At 35.1% G+C, this 20,922-nt stretch overlaps 1 protein-coding gene across 1 annotated transcript in view; it reads left to right on the forward strand.

Moving 5' to 3' along the window:
• The window catches only part of Ascc3 (activating signal cointegrator 1 complex subunit 3), a 286,596-nt gene that overhangs the window by 123,496 nt on the left and 142,178 nt on the right, over positions 1-20,922 (forward strand). The window contains exons 14-19 of the mRNA XM_051206191.1: positions 5,871-6,062; positions 6,366-6,590; positions 12,928-13,047; positions 16,422-16,586; positions 19,014-19,100; positions 20,066-20,242. Coding sequence (XP_051062148.1) covers positions 5,871-6,062; positions 6,366-6,590; positions 12,928-13,047; positions 16,422-16,586; positions 19,014-19,100; positions 20,066-20,242 — 966 coding nt within the window. The remainder of the gene's footprint in view (positions 1-5,870; positions 6,063-6,365; positions 6,591-12,927; positions 13,048-16,421; positions 16,587-19,013; positions 19,101-20,065; positions 20,243-20,922) is intronic.

Raw genomic sequence — 20,922 nt, forward strand, 5'->3', positions numbered from 1 at the left:
CCAGCTCTCCTCTACCTTGTAATAGATCATCTCTGACGCTGAAACCATGCCCAAAAGGTGTGTGACCACCACTACAAACTCACTTGCAAGGCAAGACACCAATACAAGCTTTAATAAGTCATGTATCACCACATACTTCTGTACAGTTTCTCTTATGGTCACTGCTTTGAGTCCAGTTTTTTTGTTTTGTTTTTTGCTTTTGTACCTATGCCACATTTTTAGGGTTTACTATTGCTGTGAAGAAACACCATGATCATGGCCACTCCTATAAAGAAACATTTAATTAGAGGTTTGGTCCATTATAATCATGAAGGGAAGCATGATAGCCTGCAGGCAGATGGAGTGCTGGAACTGAGAGATGCAGGCAACAGGAAGTTTTATTTCAAACCATTACACCTTAACAAAAAATGTCCCATCATATGAAAAACAGAATAAATATGGTAGCCAGATATTTGTAGTGAACAAATTAGAATAACATGTACCTGAAAGCTAATTTAAAGGATAATTTTATGATTTTATTATCTCTATCAATAAATTCTTTTTTTCTCAGTCTTTGGTGAGGTAATGGCAACTAAAGTTGGCTGAATTTTACCCAAGCTGTGTGAGAGTATTAATGGCTTTATTTACATTTGTTTTTGCATCTTCATTCATATATCACTATGGCCAAGTGATATTAGAATTTCTTTTCATTTCTGATTAGTGAAACTTGTAGACTATAAAGTAGCTCCCGAGTCCTTACTTTATGCATTTGCAAAATATTATCTTCTCACATGGTTTCCTCTTGCAAGTATCAACATCCTGCTTTGGTGATGCGAGTTAATACAGTAATTCTGCTGTTCATTACAGCCATGTAGAAAGATATTTATGTGGGATTCTTGTTTTTAGTGTTTTTAAAGATAAAGTTGTAAAAAAAAAAAAAAAGTACTCTAAAAAAAATCACTGACTGCTAAGGTGGGTTTTTGGAAGCTTTGAATCTAAGTTAATTTAACTCACCCACTCTCACGTAGCCTTTAAATCTCACTGAACATTACATAGAGTGACAAAAGAATGTATATCTGTAATGTTTTATTACTTCACTCAACATAAAATTAGTGCGCTGAAAGAAATGAAGAATAATATAATCACTTAAATGGATCATGTGTGCAATAGGATTTAAATTAAAAGACAGAGCCATGAAAGTAATCAACTGTAAAGCAGTAAGCAAGTAGGGAAATATTAATAGCTGTAACAGAGTATCTGTACTGATATGTGTACTTGCTAATTCAGTAACAAACCAAACATGACATTCCTACCAAGAGAATGAGAAAAAGAAGCAAAAAAAAAAAAAAAAACAGACTTATAAGCTTTGGAGGGAAAAATGTTTCAGAAGCTCAAGCCAGGCCCAGTGACGCTCTTCCTTCCTGCTGTTTGCCAATCCAGATATAGAACTCTCAGCTACTTCTCCAGCATTATATGTGCCTGTGTACCACCATACTTCCCACCATCACTATAATGACCTAAATCTTTGAAACGTAAGCCAGGAAATGAAATGTAATTAAGTTTTCTTTTTTAAAAGAGTTGCCATGCTCATGGTATCTCTTCACAGGGAAACCATAGGATTGGCTTTTACTGGCAAAAGAGCCCAGGACCAAGTCTTGGGAGACTAATATTTGAATAGATAAAGGATTTGACAAAAAAAAAAAAAGGAGAGAGAGAGAGAGAGCCTCAGTTATGTTAGGGAGAATGCAGGGGATTATAGTAGAACAGAGGTCAGTGAGGGAAGATATCCTCAAATAGGACATGATCATTTGTTTATATTATGTGCTATTATTAGATCAGGTAATGAGGACTGCAAAATGTAGCAAGGCAGAAGATGTTTGTATATTTGTTTAGGAGCCTTATTGGTCCCATTTGAAGAAACAAAAATAAATTTAGTTGCCTGGTGAATGTAGTAATAAAACATTCATATATAGGAATTGATTTTGAAGTCTTTTTTTAATATAAAAAGAAAATGGATCATGTATAGAAAATAGGAACTAATATCCCCAAAACATAGTCTAATTTGTTTTCATGGCAAAAGTGACATGCTGCTGTTCTGTGGTAACTCTTCAAGAGAAGATCAGATTCTGAAGATGGTTAATTATGCATGTGAGATAGAGAAGAGCATGTGAATGAATGGTATAAATATCTAGACAAGTCAAGAGACAGTGGGATCCAAAACATAAGTGGATTTTTCCTTCAGCATAAAAAGAGGGTACTTGTGTTAGAATAAAAGTGAAGTTGAAAAAGTAAGAAGATTATGAAGCAAATTAGTTTCTGGTATTTAAATTTTATGTCCTGGGAAATTTCCTGTCCAATAAATGTAATCATTGTCTAATAAATTTGTTTAAAAGTTTGGTGAATCATCCTATATTACCTTCTAGGGAATATGTTCCTCAAACAGCTACTTCCTTTTACATAACTTTGTTAGTACTAGACAGTATCAAGGTTTCAGGTTAATAGTAAATTAATAGAGGAAGAACAAGAATAATTTGCTAGTAGCTGTTCCTTCCACCATGTGGGTCCCAGGGATGAAACTCAAGTCATCAGTCTTCTGAATCATCTTGCCAGCCCTTCTCTTCACACTTCTTTTTTCTTTTTTTTATTCTTCTCATATACATTACATCCTGATAGAAGTTTCCCCTCCTTTTCCCCCAGGTCCCCTCAGAAATGAGTAGGCCTCCCAGAGATTATCAACCAGACATTGCATAATATGCTACAATAAACCCAGCACATACTATCATATCATGGCTGGACCAGGCAACACAGTAGGAGGAAAAGGATCACATAAGTAGGCAAGAGAGTCAGCAACTACCCCTGCTCCCACTTTTAGGTATCACCTAAGAACACCAAGCTCCTCAGCCATAACATTATGCACTGCTTGTTTTTGTTTTTGTTTTTTTTTTTTTTTGCTTTCTTTTTTTTAATTCTAGTCTCTTCTCTTTTTCTTGGTCTGTACTGTGCTTCATTATTTTGTTACAAAGATTTTTTTTCTCTTAAGAGTTAATATAAAAAGTAATGAATTTGAAATTTCTTGGCATGAAACAATCTGATGAGGTTGTCTATGGATGGATAAATATATTACATCAACTTATCTTTCTGTGAGAAACTCTGTCCCTTAACCTTGTGTTTACATTAAAATAACTTGGGTAACTAATTAGAAATATTCATCCAAAAATATGGAAAATAACTAATGTCATTAACTGTGACAGAAATGCCAGTTAGCATCATGCTCCTATAGTACCACATATTTTTACATTGTCTCAAATGTTTAATGACAATACAGGTACAGATGTGTATAAGTAGTAGTGAATATGTTCATCCTTCACTGATGCAAAGTCACTGCCCTCTGGAGATGGTTCACTGACTCACTGAAAGCTTAACATACAGTTACTGTGCAACACAGTGGCTTAGCAGCTGACATCTACATAGGAAAACAAATATGGACTCATAGACAAACAAATAAATATTAATGCCTGAAGCAGCCGAGAAGTCATGCATTTGAAATTAAAATATCAACCTGTGAAACGTCTAGCCAACGAGTGAAAACTACTTTGGTAAAAATTAGAATAAGTAGTGAACCATTCACATACATCAGTTTGCATAAGTCTTAAAGGTAGAAGAAAGAAACTGGTCCAGAATATACTGTTTGATTAAATTCATTCTTGGAAGTGACAGATATCCTGCAGAACAGCTGAGTTGCTACTGGAGTTTAGGCCAAGAGAGTTTATCTATAAAGAAACAACATTCAGGTCTCTGATACTGTAAATCAGTGGTTCTCACCCTTCATAATGCTGTGACTTTGTTGTAACATTCCTCATGTTTTGGTGACCCCCAACCATAAAATTATTTCATTGCTGCTTCATAACTGTAATTTTGCTACTGTTGTGACTCATAATACAAATATCTGATATTCAAGCTTTATTAAAGGGACGGTTGACCACCCAAAAAGTTGCACCCAGCTTGAGAATTACTCTTTTACTATTACTTTTTTTATTGCCTTTTACATTCCAATCACAGTTCTCCCACCTACACCTCCTCCTGCCCCCTTTCCTCCTTCTTTCCCACCTCCCCCTAGCCCAACCACCATTCCACTCCTCATGGGTAAGAGCTCCCATGAGGAGTCAATATAGTCTGGCACAATGGGTTGGGGCAGGACCAGGCCCCTTTCCCATGCTTTAAGACTGAGCATGGCATCCCATCATAGGGAATGGGCTCCAACAACCTAGCTCATGTATCCGGTTTGTGTCACACCTACTGCCAGAAGCCCCTCAGCTAGTCCAAGCTTCACAACTGTTTTCCACATATGGAGGGCCTAGTTCGGGCCTCTGGAGTCTCCACAGTTGCAGGTTTAGAGTTCCTGAGTTTCCATGAGCTTGGTTCAACAGTCTTTGTAGATTTCTCCATCATGATCTTGACCTCCCTTGATCATATATTCCCTCCTCCCTCTTCAACTGGATTTCTGGAGCTTGGCCTGGTTCTTAGTTGTGGATCTCTGTATCTGGTTTCATCAATTACTGGGTGAGGGCCCTATGATAATAGTTGGGGTGTTAATCAATCTGATTGCAGGGGTAGACCAGTTCATGCATCCTTTCCCCCATTGAAACATGAAGAAAATACTCTATTGCTAGTTTGTCTGATTGGGACATTTAAAATGTACAGGTTGTCATTTATTTTGTTGGCCACTAGGTGGTGCATTTTACTAATTTATACTCAATTGAAGTTGAATTAATAAAGTGTTATTTTCTTTAGTTGATTGCTTAGAAATTCATAAAACTAAGTGATCCAATATGCAGAAAATTTGGTAAGGTCTGGACTAGAATGCCAGCACCCTGAAACTCCCATTTACTGCCATATCCATATTGGGGATGGGGGATAGTCAAAAAATACACGATATAATACCTAAAAAAAAAAAAAAGGTAGGCCTTCCATATTACACTAACATCTTAAGTTGTGTAGAAATATTTCCTCAGTGAGTCTCTTCAGGGAGTTTAGAATGCCTTTTGTTGTAAAACTGATGCAGATCCCAGAAGTTCAAACCAGGCCAAAGAATAAATACGAGAAATTTAGTTCATTCAAAGTAGCTGTAAGGTTGTGGTTCGATGTGGTTAATACCTTCCACCAAAGACCAACGTGAACATAACTGTAGGTGACTACTGTTGAGTTTCTTCACTCTTTGCATGGAGAAGACTAAGGGGAATCCGTAGGCATTTCAGAGAGTTGGTCTAGAATGGGAAGTGGAAATGTAGGATCCATTCTTCAGAAAAGACTCAGTAAATGCTGAACCTGTGTGGATTGTGTCAGCAAGTGGAGGTAGGGCTTCAGATGAAATGCTGTGCAGCCTTGGATTTTGACACCTCCAGATTTACTGTTAATAGAGAAGTTCAAGTATGCTTAATTTTAGCCAAATATTTGTGGAAGTATACAAGAAATTGTATGAGATATTAATTTTGAGAAGGTACAATCAGATCAGATGTTTGTGTCATCCCTTTAAAGTGTTTAATCATGTTTTGCCAACTTGTAAGGCATAACAAAATGTTTTTTTTTTTTGTTTGTTTTGTTTTTGTTTTTGTTTTGAGGCTTTTTTTTTTGGAGCCTGCCCTGAATTAGCTCTTGTAGACCAGGCTGGCCTCGAACTCACAGAGATCTGTCTGGCCCTGCCTCCCAAGTGCTGGGATTAAAGGTATGTGCCACCATTGCCTAGCTCAAAACATTTTTTGTGTAAGGCACCATTACCAAGTTATACTTTAAGAAACTTCAATGTTTGTTTTCTTTGATAAACTCATTGCCTGATAAATAGCAATTGCTGCTAAATGCTAAGTAATTGTCCTTTTATTTCTTTTAATGTCTAGGTGCAAAAGTCAAGAAATAAGCAAGTGCGAGAATTATTCTCGGATGGCTTTAGCATTCATCATGCAGGGATGCTTCGACAAGACAGGAATTTGGTTGAAAACTTGTTTTCAAATGGGCATATCAAAGTCCTAGTCTGTACAGCCACATTAGCCTGGGGTGTCAATCTTCCTGCGCATGCTGTTATTATTAAGGTAGGAGATTACTTCCCTTTGCACATGGATTCCTGTGTCTGTTAAAGCAAGCCTCTGAATTGATTTATTTAGAAAATGTTGTGATTTGTCTGTTTCATTGACTGTGAATGCTGTTTTAGCCAGAATTATTTTCTTCAGTAAAAGTCTACTTTATATTACAGAATTTAACTCTATCCTGGCTGATGAAGGGATTATTTAAAGTACACTTTTGAGATCTTTCCATATTTGCCCAATTTCAGGTTCCAGCTCTTCAGGATTATGTGTGTGTACTTATGTAAATTTTATTAACTTTTCCTCATCTAGGGAACACAAATATATGCTGCCAAAAGAGGCTCCTTTGTTGACCTTGGAATTTTAGATGTCATGCAGATATTTGGCCGAGCCGGGCGACCACAATTTGACAAATTTGGGGACGGAGTCATTATAACAACACATGATAAACTCAGCCATTACCTCAGTTTACTCACTCAACAAAACCCAATCGAGAGTCAGTTTCTGGAAAGCCTTGCAGATAACCTAAATGCAGAGGTAAGAAATTAGAAGTAAGAGGTTTGTTATATCAAGAACATAGTGTGTGTGAAGAGACAAAATACGGACTGGAGAAATGGCTCTGTTGTTCAGGGTTAATTAATTAATGCTCTTGGAAATGACCTGAGTTTGCTTCTGGGCACTCATATAGGCAGCTAGCTAACTTCCTTGGAAGGCCAGCCTGATACTCTCTCTCTTCTGGCCTTTACTAGCCTCTGTTTGCACATGCACAAAGCCACGCACAATGCACATACCCACATACATACACAAACACTTAAAATTACATCTTTAAAAAATAAAGGAAATAACTGGTTAAATGGTAGAATGTTGATTAGTTAGTTCATGGAAGTGTCAAGTGACATGAACTGGCTGCTGCTGCTGATATTTGCTCTAGATTAGACTTTTCAAGCTAACATACACAGGATAGGGTAACAAATAGCAATAATAGGAATGGATATTTGTATTTTGCTTTTCTATTACAATTTTTAAAGATTCATAAAGCTACCTTATTTATATTATTGGATAGTTTTGTTATTAACATTTTATATAAATTATATAAAAATGTAACTTGAGATTGAGTATTTTAATTTCTTTTGGGTGTGTGTTTGTGCAACTTCAGTGCTAATTGATCTCAGCAGCCTGGATATCAAACATCTTTGCTGACAAAGAATATAAATATTTTTTTGTTGTTGTTTTGTTTTTGTTACTATTTTTATTTTTTTATTTTACATATTGATCCCAATGCCCTCACCTTCTCTCCCTCCCTCCCTCCTTTCTTCCCTCCCTCCATCCCTCCTTTCCTTCCTTCTTCCCTCTCTCCCTCCCTCCCATGTTCCCCCATACTCCACAGGGAGGGTGAGGCCTTCCAGGAGGGATCATCAAAATCAGTCAAGTCATTTGGAGTAGGGACTAGGGCCTACTTCCTGTCCCTAGGTTAAGGGAGTATCCCTCCGTGGGGAATGTGCTCCCAAAGTCCTTTAGTGCACCAGGGATACTTCCTGGTTCCACTGTCAGAGGTTCCTTAGACTTCCCAGGCCTTCTAAATGAGATCCATGTTCAGGGGGTCTCGGTCAGTCCAATGCTGGTTTCCCAGCTTTCAGTCTAGGGGTCCATTAGCTCCCCCTTGTTCAGGTCAGCTGTCTCTGTGGGTTTCTACAGCCTGGTCTTGTAGTATTACATTGTGTAAATGTACCACATCTTCTTTATTACAAATAATGCCGCTATGAAGATAGTTGAACAGATATCTTTTTTGCATGGATGTGGATCTTTTGGGTATATGCCTAAGAGTCTAATTGCTGGGTCCTGTTGTAAAATGATTCCCATTTTCCTGAGGAACCGCCATACTGATCTCCAGAATGGCTATACAAGTTTGCACTCCCAGCAGTGGAGGAGGGTTCCCCTCTCTCCACATCCTCTCCAGCATAAACTGGCATTGGTGTTTCTGATTTTAGCCATTCTGGCAGAATTAAGAGTGGCCTTGATTTGCATTTTCCTGATAGCTAAAGATGTTGAGCACTTTCTTAAGTGTGTTTCAGCCATTTTGAATTCCTCTGTTGAGAATTCTTTATTCAGTTCTCTACCTGACTTTTTAATTGGATTGTTTGGGGGGTCAAACAATGTTTTTATCCTTTTGAACAATAGAATAGTGTCATTGAAACTAGCCATACTCCCAAGAAACAAAGTAAATGAGGACCATATGTTCAGCATTAACTATTTAATAAATATGCTAATTTCAAAAATTTCACTTGTTTATGAAAAGCACATCCATACTTTGAAATTTTTTACTTTTATCATGAGGTATAGTCAATTTTTTTAACCTTGGTTTACTGAAATACATTCTTGTCAAATTTCCTGATGATAATACAAGTTAAATGTGAAATTAAATTTATAAAACTAGAAATCAAATATAAATCAACTTATAGTTATGTATGATTAAGGTAATGGATTTGTATTCACCACATCTTAAGACTCAGTATTGGCAATGGTTAATGCAAAGGAAAATCAAGTTAAATGAGAAAAATAATGTTTCCTCTCAGGGCTTTGACTTTATGAATATAATTTTACCTAATTAGACAAATACATTAAGTATCATTTTAAAGTAAATGGTTTGATGCCCATCTTTGCTCATTGCTACCTAATGTGGTGATTCTGTAATCCTAAAGCTGCAAGGTCACTAGTGTATTAGTTATATAAAGCCACTTGAATTTGCATTGAAAAAAAAGCAAATGTTTCAAGTTTATTAACATGTTTTCAGAAGATGTCACTATACTCGTTCTAGTAAGGTATTCTTTAAATATAGAGTAATTTTCCTGTTTACTAGCACTTATTCTTCAGAAGAATTCCACCCATGCAGAATATTGTTCAGATACCCATATATGTATAAAGGCCTCCCAGTACCTTGCTTCCCCAGGCTGCCTCTGATTACTCTCCACCCCAAGTCCTTTGCCCCAGAAAGGCATTTCTCTGCTCTCATCATCTTCAATGTCAAATTTTTCCTCTTTTATTTGGTTGTTTTCATTTATAAAATAGTACTCTTAGTGATTTTGAAAATTCTATTAAATGCCTGTTCCACTTGGTTATATAGCAAATAGCACACTTGATTTACTGATTTTTTTTTCATAGTCCTTTGATACTCAATCCCAAAATTTTACTTCTAGCTTTGAAAGAGATGATACAATAAGTTTGCTTAATTAGATTATTTATGGTTTGACCAGTTTTCAAAAAAAAAAAAAATATATATACACACACACACACACACACACACACACACACACACACACACCAGATAACCAAATTGTCCAATTGTCCTTATATATTTTACTTAAATATGTGAATTAGGTATGAAGTATTACTTAAGTCTTACATCTCACTTTCCAAATGTGGTGAATTATATTTTACTTAATGGACTTATAATGTTATTTTATTATACTTTTTCATCATTCATACATTGAAAGCTGTTGTTGAATATGAGTCCACTGTAAGGCATAGGTGTTGGGTTTATAATATTCATCCCAGGGTTTTATGTTACAACCTCATCCAGTGGGACCGTGATGTGGCCAAGAACGATGTTTTTGTGCACATAGCCTTATACAGATTGTACAGGTTTACTGCTAACTTCTAAGATGAATGCATGAATTCCAAAGATACACTGTGAAAAAGCTGTCACCAGGTGGCAGCTTATAGTTAGAAGAAATTTTTCATTTCTGTCATGAGGTGGCGATAAAAGACTAGCTCAAAATATGATGTACCACGAAATAAACATGTCTTTTTCTGTTTAATGTCTTTCCTTTATATATGAATGATTAGAAGATTTGCTTTACTTAAGCAGATGATTAAGGTCTATCCCCTCATTTCTTTTCATCATATCTGAGCTAGCAGCAACACATTAATATCCTGATCAAGATCGTTTTGTGTTTTATGAAATCTCCATTTCCTGTATTTTAACATAATGGTATATGACCTTAAGGAATATAGGTCATAACTTCATCTGATATATACACACACGCACACTTTAAACTAGAAAAGGAAGAGTAGTTTATTGGGCATAGTGCAGGAAGGGAGCAGGCTGAACAATACCTCGATCACTATACCAAAGCATCTGGCTGGCATCATGTATTTTTAAATAGGAAGGGAGTGTCTTACCATTTATTTATACTTCTACAAATTTTACTACAAAATGTATAAGGCACGGTGTCAAAACATGAACTTTTTAAAAGCCTCATTGAAGACAATGCAACTTAGTAAAGGAAAAGAAAGTGAGTGCTGAAGGCATTGTAAAACAGTAAGCTTAAGTAAGCCCTAAAGCTGATTGGTGGTACTTGGAGAATGAAAATGATGCTGGTGAGTTTCTGACAAGCAATGAAGTACTCATTTGTTTTCACCATGTGGGAGGGAAAGAGGTTAATTGCCAACATACCATGCCTTAACTGATTTTTCTTATGTTCACATGTACATAATGTGCATTTGAAGCTGTGCACGGTTTTTTTTTTTTTCTTCTTCTTCTTCTTCTTCTTCTTCTGTTTGTTCTTTGAGGATAGTCTTACTGTATACTAACTGTTTAGCCAAGGGTGGCCTGACTTTTAGCCATCCTCCTAGTTTAACCCTCCTGATTACTGTAGTTATAGATGTGTACAACTATTCCAGTGAGTGTATTTAATTCCCACCATTCGTTATAGCTCTACATGTTATTTATTGATTAGTTTTTAATTAGATTGATATAATCATTGATTATATATAGAAACACATGGATATGATTAATAGTAGAAAATTTGGATACGTAAATAGATTTAATTCAAACAAGTTTTATTTACCTATTCAGAATAGAAGTATTTAACCACCCTACCTATAATTCTTCAGTAATTATTATGCAGCTCCTTATTGGCTCAAATTTAGTTTTATGCATGACATGACGGGGGTTGGGACAGTATTATGTCTTGTGTGTGCTAAGCATACTCTTACCACTGGGCTATTATTACCACCTCATCCATATAACATATCTAACAGGATTAGTTATATAAAATTAAAATTGCAAGAATAATGGAAATATGAGGGTTCTTTTAGTATAAATGCTAAAATGACTTTCTATATTTTGCCTTCTAAAGTTATATAGAAATAAAGCTTTATTTATTTCTATATTTATTATTATTGAAGTTTTATTGTAATACTAAAACCTTAGTCACTTTTACTTTATTATTTTTTTTCCCTAAAATATAGTAATTTACAAAGAACACATCTCTTGTTTAATTCAGCTCAGGATTTGTAGAAAAACTACAGGTGGTCAGTTTTCACACTTGGAAACCTCTCCACAGAGCACTATCGCTTCCTGTTGTTCTGTTGAATAATCAAATACTTCTTCACAAAAGTGTCTCATTAAAATTCTGTTAGTATCATTGTCTAATAATTATTTTCTACAGATCTCATGCCAGTTTATTTTTAAGTGTTGATTGTTGGTTTTTGTTGAGGAATAGAATAATTACTGAACTATGTAAAGATTTGTTGCATTTGTTATGTTGCAGAGTAACTAACTTTGTAAAGGTGTTGCATTTGTTTATGCTGCCATTTGTTTAACTATGTAAAGATGTGTTGCTGTTTCACCTTGCCTACCTTAGGCATGTGTTTGGTTTAATAAAAAGCTAAAGGGTTAGGCAAAGAGAAAAGGGGGGCCTCCCAGCCAGACATGGAGGAAGTAGGAAGGCAGGATAGACAGTATGTAGATTAAGTAAGTGATCCTTGCTTGGGACAGCACATAGATTAATAGAAAAATAAGTCTTATTAAAAAAAAAAAAAAGCTCGCTAGAAACCAGCATAAACTAAAAACATTCATATTTCTAAGTCTCCATGCCATGATTTGGGGTCCGGCAGTCTAAGAAATCCTACAGGTTTCATTAAATTCATACATGGCAAAAACAAAAACAAGAAAAACATTAAAATGCTACATTGCACATTTACTTTCTGAATGTAATCTGAAACATCCCTGTAGTGAGGTAGTCCTTCTGTATTCGGCCTATTTGTTTATCCTGATCCTTATTTACCGCTATACATCCCTTTTTTATAGTTTACACATATAAATTCTTTGCTAATAATAAAAGCATTCCTTACTATCTTGGATGGTTCTTTCATCATTGGTATTTTCACTGGTCTGGTGAAGGAATCCTGTCACTGCATGCAATGCAGTTGTAGCCATCATTTGTGGCAAGTCTTGTGTGTGTGTGTGTGTGTGTGTGTGTGTGTGTGTGTGTGTGTGTGTGTGTGGTGGTAGTAGTAGTAGTAGTAGTAGTAGTAGGTATAGAAATTCTTTTTGTAGAAATGGTTGCAGATTTCTATTTCGTTCCAGTGCTGAGGCATAGACATACAACTTAGAGACATAGCCAGCTTCCTATCAGTGTTCTTGATAATAACAACCAATCAGGGAAGTACATGCAAGCAGTAGTATTGTGTTATCATTATTTAACATTAAACTTTTCAGACAAAAATAAGTGAAACTAAAACAAGTTGAGTAGTGAATTGAATAAGGAGAAATAACAGGAAAGTCCTTAATATTGTATAATTTAAAGTTCATACTTCAAAAAATAATCAAAAGTAATAAAAATTGAGGAAATTGAGCTTTTAAACATCATTTCTGATGTACTGTTTTCAATCAAATGAGGCAGCAGGGATGTTTAACATATTAGAAAAGTCATGCCTACCAATTGTGTTTGCCTTTAAAAAAAAAAAAAAAAAAAACAAAACAGTACAATGACCTGGTTTTCAGTACTTAATTCTGATGAAATGGTCTTTGCTGTAATATGTTTATCTTTAATGCTTTACTTTAATAGCTGCTTTGTTTTTTGATTTGCAGATTGCTCTAGGAGCAGTTACCAATGTGGAAGAAGCAGTGAAGTGGATAAGTTACACTTACCTCTATGTGCGCATGAGAGCAAATCCATTAGCATATGGCATCAGTCATAAAGCATACCAGGTAGAAAGCTCATTTGCTGGGGAAAAAAAGACCTCTAGCCTTCTTTTGGGTTGTGTGATCCTTTCATAATGTGAAAATAAATATTTGTTACTCTCACCTCATTTGAAAAGCATTTATAGACCTGGAAGAAAATCTCAGAGCTTTAATGTTTTTTTTTTTTTTCCAGAAAACTGAGGGAAATGAAGTTGACCTTGATAATTTCATTTCTTTCTTTAAATTACTTTTGCTGCTAATACTATTAAGTCCATATTTATGTTATGATCAAGCCATTTTAGATACATTACCATATGTTACTGGTATTTTACTATGTTTGTTTTTAAACTGGTGTATTTAGCTTGGGAGTAAACTGGGCAGGAAGATATTGATGACCAAGTTTTAATAATGGCATTTGTTATATGTAATCTATTTCTCTTGTCAAGTCACTTTATTCCTATTCTGTAATTGTTATGTAGTAGCTGTGATAAGTCATCATAATTCTTTAGATGCCAGGATCACTTTCATGAATCAGTGCATAGACAGACTGAGAATTGGCTACATGTGGTAACAGCTTTTCCCATGAGCTTTATGGTTGTGAGGTTCATATGGCTTACAGATTCCATATGATCTTGTTTTTCTTTAGGACTCTGCTTATATGCTGTAAGTGCTTCCTAATTACAGATAAAATCTCATTGTGGTCTAATGAAAACATTATTACTATCATCATGTGAATATTCACTTATATCAAGTCACAATTATCAATAAAGTTGAATTTAGCTCAAATTGATCCTCCATTTACTGATAACACTTATCTGATCTTGTAACCAAAGCCAATCTTGGGGCTTTTTTTTTTGGTTTTCCTTTCCCAGGCAGTAGATTTCACAAAATTTAAGATAGAAGCACCAACTAGTGCTGAGGCTGTTACTCGAAATCTCTGGTGTTTTATATTTGGGGTTTTCCCTAACAAAGATGCCACTACCATTCTTTCCTTCATTGAAGTGTGTGCTAAAGATGATGCATTACTAAGTGTAGGTACATTGCAACCACTAACTTTATACAAGGTGACTAAAAAACTGGCTGTCCACATTACAAATACAAGCATTGTGAGAATAATTGAGGGCATTGTGAAATTTTCTAAAGGGGTAAAACTAAACATGGTACATATGTGATAGTTTGAATGAGAAGTCTTCACCATAGGCTCCTTCCTGTATTTGAACACTCAGCCCTCCAGTTGGTGGTGCTGTTTGGAAAGACTATATAAAGGTGGTTCTCCACCTGTGTGGCTCAAGACCCCTTGGTAAAATGGCGACCTTTTCACAGGGCTCACATATCAGATATCCTTCACTTCAGATATTTACTAACAGTAACAAAATTACAGTTATGAACTAACAGAAAACAGCATTTTATGATTGGGGATGAATATAACATGAGGAACTGTATTAAAGGGTAAGAGTGTTAGGAAGGTTAAGAACCACTGGTATAGAACCTTTAGGAGGTGGAGCTTTAACAGAGGAAGTGGTTTAATGTATATTTAATGGATATATAACACTATTAATAAGTTTATTTTAGATGAACCCAATATAGCCTATTGTAGTCAACAATGAAAACTCAAAGCTTCTAATTTATAGTAGATTTCCCTTGGCCTCATTTTTCTGATTTTTAAAATTTATTTTATCTCTAATGAAGACCTAAGTTAAAATAAATCACAGCATTGTTAATTCTTTAGATTTTGAAGATACTTTTTATAATTCTCTATTCTATTAAAGGTCTTATTTTACCTCATTGCTCATAACTAAAGATGAATCTTAGAGGGTTTGTATATGTACATGTATAAGTATGCATGTGGGTTTGCACAAATACATACAGAACAGCAATAAGAGTAATTTTTCAACCAGGTGGTGGTGGGGCATGCCTTTAATCCCAGCACTTGGGAAGTAAAGGCAGGATGATCTCTCTGAGTTCAAGGCCAGCCTGGTTTACAAAGTGACTTCTGGAATAGCCAGAGTTATTACACAGTGTCTCACAAAGCCAGAAAAAAAAAAGAGTAATTTTTCAGGTATTGGATTAAATTTCTACTTATAAAAAGACTAAACACATGCCTGTGAACTCAGCTCCCAAGAGGTCAAAGAAAACTATAAGTGGAGGCCATCCTACACTACATTGTGCAGCCATCTCAAAAATCCGAAGCAACATCAAAGAATGTATTATAATAGATTCAATACTGTGTAAAAATTACCAATTTCCTTTGACTCTTTGTTTCTATTGCTGTTAATATAAGTGAAATTGATTTCCCATCAAGAATTGGGAAAATGCATGGCCATTTACTCAAGAACAATTGAACTACTTTTGAAAGAATAATGGGCATTTATTTTTATGGATCTTGACCAGGGCAAGCACTTTCACCACCATTTTTCCATGCAATACATATACTAATATATAGGGCTTAATAATTTAAGTACTTATTTGTTTTAGCATGAGAAAGAAATAATTTTTTATCTAACCTGATGTATTAGCTTGAAAATTACAGATATAACTACCATAGATTCTAGAATATTTGAAGAGAATGTGTAGATTGATAATATCATTAATTTTTAAGCTTTATTTGGTACATAAAATTTTTCTAATTTTTTCCTTAAGTATTAAAATACATAATGAATATACACATATATAAAAGAAGTGAAATCACTATATTGAAAGGACATCTGTATCCCCATGATCATGTCAGCAAATTTCACAATATTCAAGAAATGATCACAACCCATGTGTCCATCAGTTGATGGATGGACAAGGAAAATGTATTTCTTACATAGTATTCAGCAGTAAAAAAAAGAATGTAATCCTGTCATTGTGGCAACATAGATTAAAATGAGAAATTGTGGGGCAGACAGATAAGTGATCCAGATACAGAAAGATAAGTACCACATGATGTTATTCACATGTGAAAACTAAAAATGTTGTAAACATAGAAATTGAAAATACCATGATGACTACTCGTTGCTTGCAATAGCAGCGATGTGGGAAGTTTCATCAATGTGTATTGAGTTATAGTTAGTTAAAACCAAGTCATTCTCACATACTATTATACTATAGGTGTTGACAGATAACAAACTGTATTTCACAAAACTAGATAGAAATGATAAATATTTGTGGAGACAGGTATATTTAATCATTGCCAAATGTGTGTATTAATAAAGATGATAGGCTTTACTTTTAACATGTACAGTTTTTTATGTGTTTTTAAAAATAAACTTAACTAGCATCTAAACCTTTAAGAAAAGACATGTTAATTTTTATAATTATGCTATGCTAACCTCCTAAACAATTTGATACAATTATGTATTCGGGCTCCATTTCCTATAGATTTATACATTTATGTATTCCTGCTCTATTTCCTATAGATTGACCCAACATTAAGAAAACATCGAGAACAACTAGTCATTGAAGTTGGACAAAAGCTGGATAAGGCTAAGATGATTCGTTTTGAAGAGCGAACTGGTTATTTTTCCTCCACTGATCTGGGTAGAACTGCCAGCCACTACTATATTAAATACAACACCATCGAGGTATTATACTAAATGGAACAAACATAGCAATAATTTCATTTTGTATTCAATTATTTCTAGTCTTTGGCATATACTGATAATTCTAAATAATAAAAGCAGCTAATATAACAAAATATATTTATACTAACTCAGTAATGCCCTTAGGATTCACAAGATACAAATAAGATTTTAAACAGTCTAGGCCATTTGCCAAACCAATCTGTGAACTTCTAAAGGAAGTAGAACATATCACTGAATCCTAAAGAATGAATGCCAGAATAAATTAAGTGGGCAATGATAGCTTAATGATCTGATAGTTTAATAAAAAATGCATTTTTAAGAGCCATTGGATATTGTTAAAGTAATAATTCACCAGACCAAGCTGTGGGCAGCTTGGGGACTTTTGAAGGTAATATTTTTAATATGCAATTGCAAATTCTTGCCTTTTTTTTTTCTTCTTCTTTATTTTTCCAATTGCTGTTTGGTTTTGTTTTATTTGTTTTTGTTTTTACAGGGTTCCTCTGTGTAGTTTTGGAGCATGTCCTGGAACTAGCTCTTGTAGACCGGCTGGTCTCAAACTCACAGAGATCTGCCTGCGAGTACTGGGTTTAAAGGCGTGTACCACGCCACTAGGCTCCAGTTACTGTTTTTTAAGATTGGTTATGGATATGAAAGTTTCATTTTGGTGCTCAGTCTGGTCTTTTAGTTTCTTCTACCTCCCAAGTGCTCAGTTCTAGGCATGTGTCAACATACCTGACTTACTCATTTCCTTTAGAGTTTGATCCTTGTAAGGAGTAAGGTTTTCCTCCTGCCGCTGGTCTTGTCCCGCCGCTGTGCCAGCCCAACTTTGTATTTGATATACTGCTGTTGGCCAGGTTCTAGTTTCTTATCAGCTAGCTCTGTCTTAAGTATTAACCCATTCTTATTAATCTAAGTATTTCCACATGGCCTTATCTTACCGGGAAGTGGGACCGGCGTCTGGTCTCCCCAGTCTCTCCATGCTGACTCCTCCCTACTACTTCCTCTTTCCTCCTTGTCTCCTAGTTTTGCCTATCTTGCTTTCCTATTGGCCAACAGTGCTTTATTCATTAACCAATAAGAGAAACATATTTACAGAATGACATCTCCCATCAGATCCTGAGTTAGATGAGGTACCCCTTTAAAATTAATGGTTTTGAGTTTATCCATAATCTTCTGTGTATGTGTGTTTGTGTGTGTGTGTGTGTGTGTGTGTGTGTGTGTGTGTGTGTGTGTGTTAGTGTTAGTGTGTTTGTTGGGAAGTAACAGTGATCACTCATGTGATAAAACTTGAATTTGTTTTATTTAATTAATGGTCGGTCATGTTTTGAATTTTATGTTCGCTTTTAGTTTTACACTTTTATAGATATTTGTAATGTCAAACTGTGATCTGAGGATTCTTCAACCTAGTACCTGGTCATTCCTCCTTCCATCACCCACAAACCATGCTCATTTTCTCTGTTTCACAACTTTCTTGCATGTCCACTCATCAGCATACTGCTACCAAACTAAGTCTTTGGTTTTTTTAATTACTTAATTTTTTAAATGTATTTTACATTCTGACCACAGGTTCCTCCCCCCACCATCACCCCTATAAGCCCCCTCCCCAATCCACCACTCCACCTCCATTTAGAAAGGAGCAGGCATCCAATGGGTGCCAACAAAGCATGGCCTATCATTGTGGTAGGACTTAGCTCCTACCTTGTATTAACACTGGGCAAGGCAACCCAGTATTAGGAACACCAGCCAAAGCTGTTAGGGACAGTCACCACTCCCACTTCTAGGAGTCCCACAAGTAGACCAAACCACACAGCTGTCACACATATGCAGAGCCTAGGCCTATCCCATTCAGGCTCCCTAGCCATTGGTCTATAGTCTGTAAGCTCCCATGAGCAGACTGGTTGCTTCTGTGGGTTCCCTTTTGATGACTGTGATCTGCCTGGCTCATACTTCCTCCTGCTCCACAATGGGATTTCTGGGCCAAATCCAATCTGAGGCAAGTTTTAAAACCGTTTGCTTTTTTCTAGAATTCTCTGTCTTCATTGAACATAACCCTTAACTGTTTTTCTTCATCCCGGTTTCATTGATAAAGTCAATGGTACTCACCAGATTATTCTTTTATATTAATTTCTCTGAATTTTACATGATATATGATTAATTTAGTGTCAGCAAATGATCCAAATAAGATTTCTTTATACCCAGGCCAAAGTACTTTGATGAACTTTTTTAGGTATGCAATAATGGCTGTTATTTATGATTTTGCTCTTATAGATCTTCTTACTTGACAATGTCTATAAAATGAGGATTTGGAATACAACAGATAGCTCCAGGTCCAGGGCTCCATTTTTCTTGTGTGTGATGTGTAGTTAGATATGTAACTTATAACACTTCATTGGACTTCTAATATTGATCAAATATTTATTTTGACAGACATTTAATGAACTCTTTGATGCACACAAAACAGAAGGTGATATCTTTGCTATTGTCTCCAAAGCTGAAGAATTTGATCAAATTAAGGTAAGATTGCTTGAGGTTTAAATTAAGTATATATTACCTAAATAGGTCAATTCATTTATCAAAACTTGTAATTAATTACAGTGTCTTACAAATATGAATTAAATAGCATATTACATTTGGGGTATCAATACATCAACAATGTCCACTACCCTAAAATTGTACTTTATATCATTTTTTGCTTTTGCTCCAAATCAGTAATTTTGTAGATACTATAGTATAGAAACTGTCAACTAAAGCTGGGGTAGTGGTACACCCTTTAGTCCTAACATTTGGGAGACAGATCATCTCTGTGTATCTAAGGCTAGCCTGGTCCACATAGCAAGTTCTAGGCCATCAGAGTTAGTTATACAATGAGACCCTATCTCTCAGAGAAGTGTAGGGGGAGCAAGAGAGAGAAACTATTGGACTACTAAAAGGTGAAGTCCATTGAAGAAAATACAAAGTACTTGCACGATTAGATTTGAATATTTCTGTACTATCCACATTGTAATTTAATCTCATTAATAGCAAAAAAAGTACTCTGAAACATAGTACTTCTCAACTTTAAGATGTAAATGTGTTATGCCTTATAAAAATATGTGACTGTAATGAATACATATTAAGATACTCAAGTTTGCCCTATCCAGTTGGGCAGAGGTTTAACTCTGATCAAATACAAAACAATGAAATCTCATCAGTTGAAAGGTGGTAAGGTCAGGCGATTTAATTTTATGGCATAGCAAATTTTTATATGTCAATGTAAACTTTGATACTAGTAATGAATAATAAATGTAATTGTTTCAGCTTCAAGATAGTTTCGTATTGTATTTTACAACTACCTGTGGGAAAACTAATGATTTCAGTACTACAGATGGAAAATCTTGCCATATAAAGTAGAAGCTTGTACAAACATACTGTTTAATTTGAACAAGAAAAGAAAATTTTTCCTTAATTCAAAGTATTAATATAAAACTTACTTCTTTTAGGTCAGAGAAGAAGAAGTAGAGGAGCTAGATGCCTTGTTAAACAATTTTTGTGAACTCTCAGCTCCTGGAGGTGTGGAAAATAGTTATGGGAAAATAAACATCTTGCTTCAGACCTACATTAGCCGGGGAGAGATGGACAGTTTCTCGCTCATATCAGATTCTGCATATGTTGCTCAGGTAAGACTCAGTTTTTCTTCCTTTCCCATTTTTGCTGATCTTTAAAGACTACAAAGTTAGTCTATGACATACTGAGAATGCTGCCGACTGCCAATTTATCTTAAACCTGTTTCCAATTAATTTGTATATCTCTTATGCGATCTGTTCTCATAGATCAGGACTGGAATTCAATTTGGCTATAACAAATTTACTATTAAATATGAATTAACAAATGCATCTCATTCCAGGTCTCTCTTTTAAAATAAATAAATAAAACACATACTTTATGTGGATCTCTGTGAGATCAAGGCCATTCAGAACTATGTAGTCAGACCCTGTCTCAAAAATAGCAAAAAAAAAAAAGTGACCTGTTTTTTTTTTTTTTTTTTTAACCAGTAAAACTTAAAGGTTGATAGGTGAAAGGCAACTATTCCATAAGCTACAACTCATTTACTTTATAACTTTTTAAATTCTGGTAGAAATTGAAGTAAAATACCTTATTTTATGCATTTGCTGTTTGCCTCAGATACACATAGCTTATAAAGCAAAATATGTTCTTTGCCTCTTAAGTATGCATTTACAATGTGTTTTGAGTAATGTCTTCCTTAAAGTGATACAAAATTGAAGCTAAATCTAATTTAGAATGTGTGATATTTTTATTATCTCTATCTCTTACACACATACACATCGAGATATGATCG

Source organism: Phodopus roborovskii, unplaced genomic scaffold, assembly GCF_943737965.1.
Source record: "Phodopus roborovskii unplaced genomic scaffold, PHOROB, whole genome shotgun sequence".
Taxonomy (NCBI): domain Eukaryota; kingdom Metazoa; phylum Chordata; class Mammalia; order Rodentia; family Cricetidae; genus Phodopus; species Phodopus roborovskii.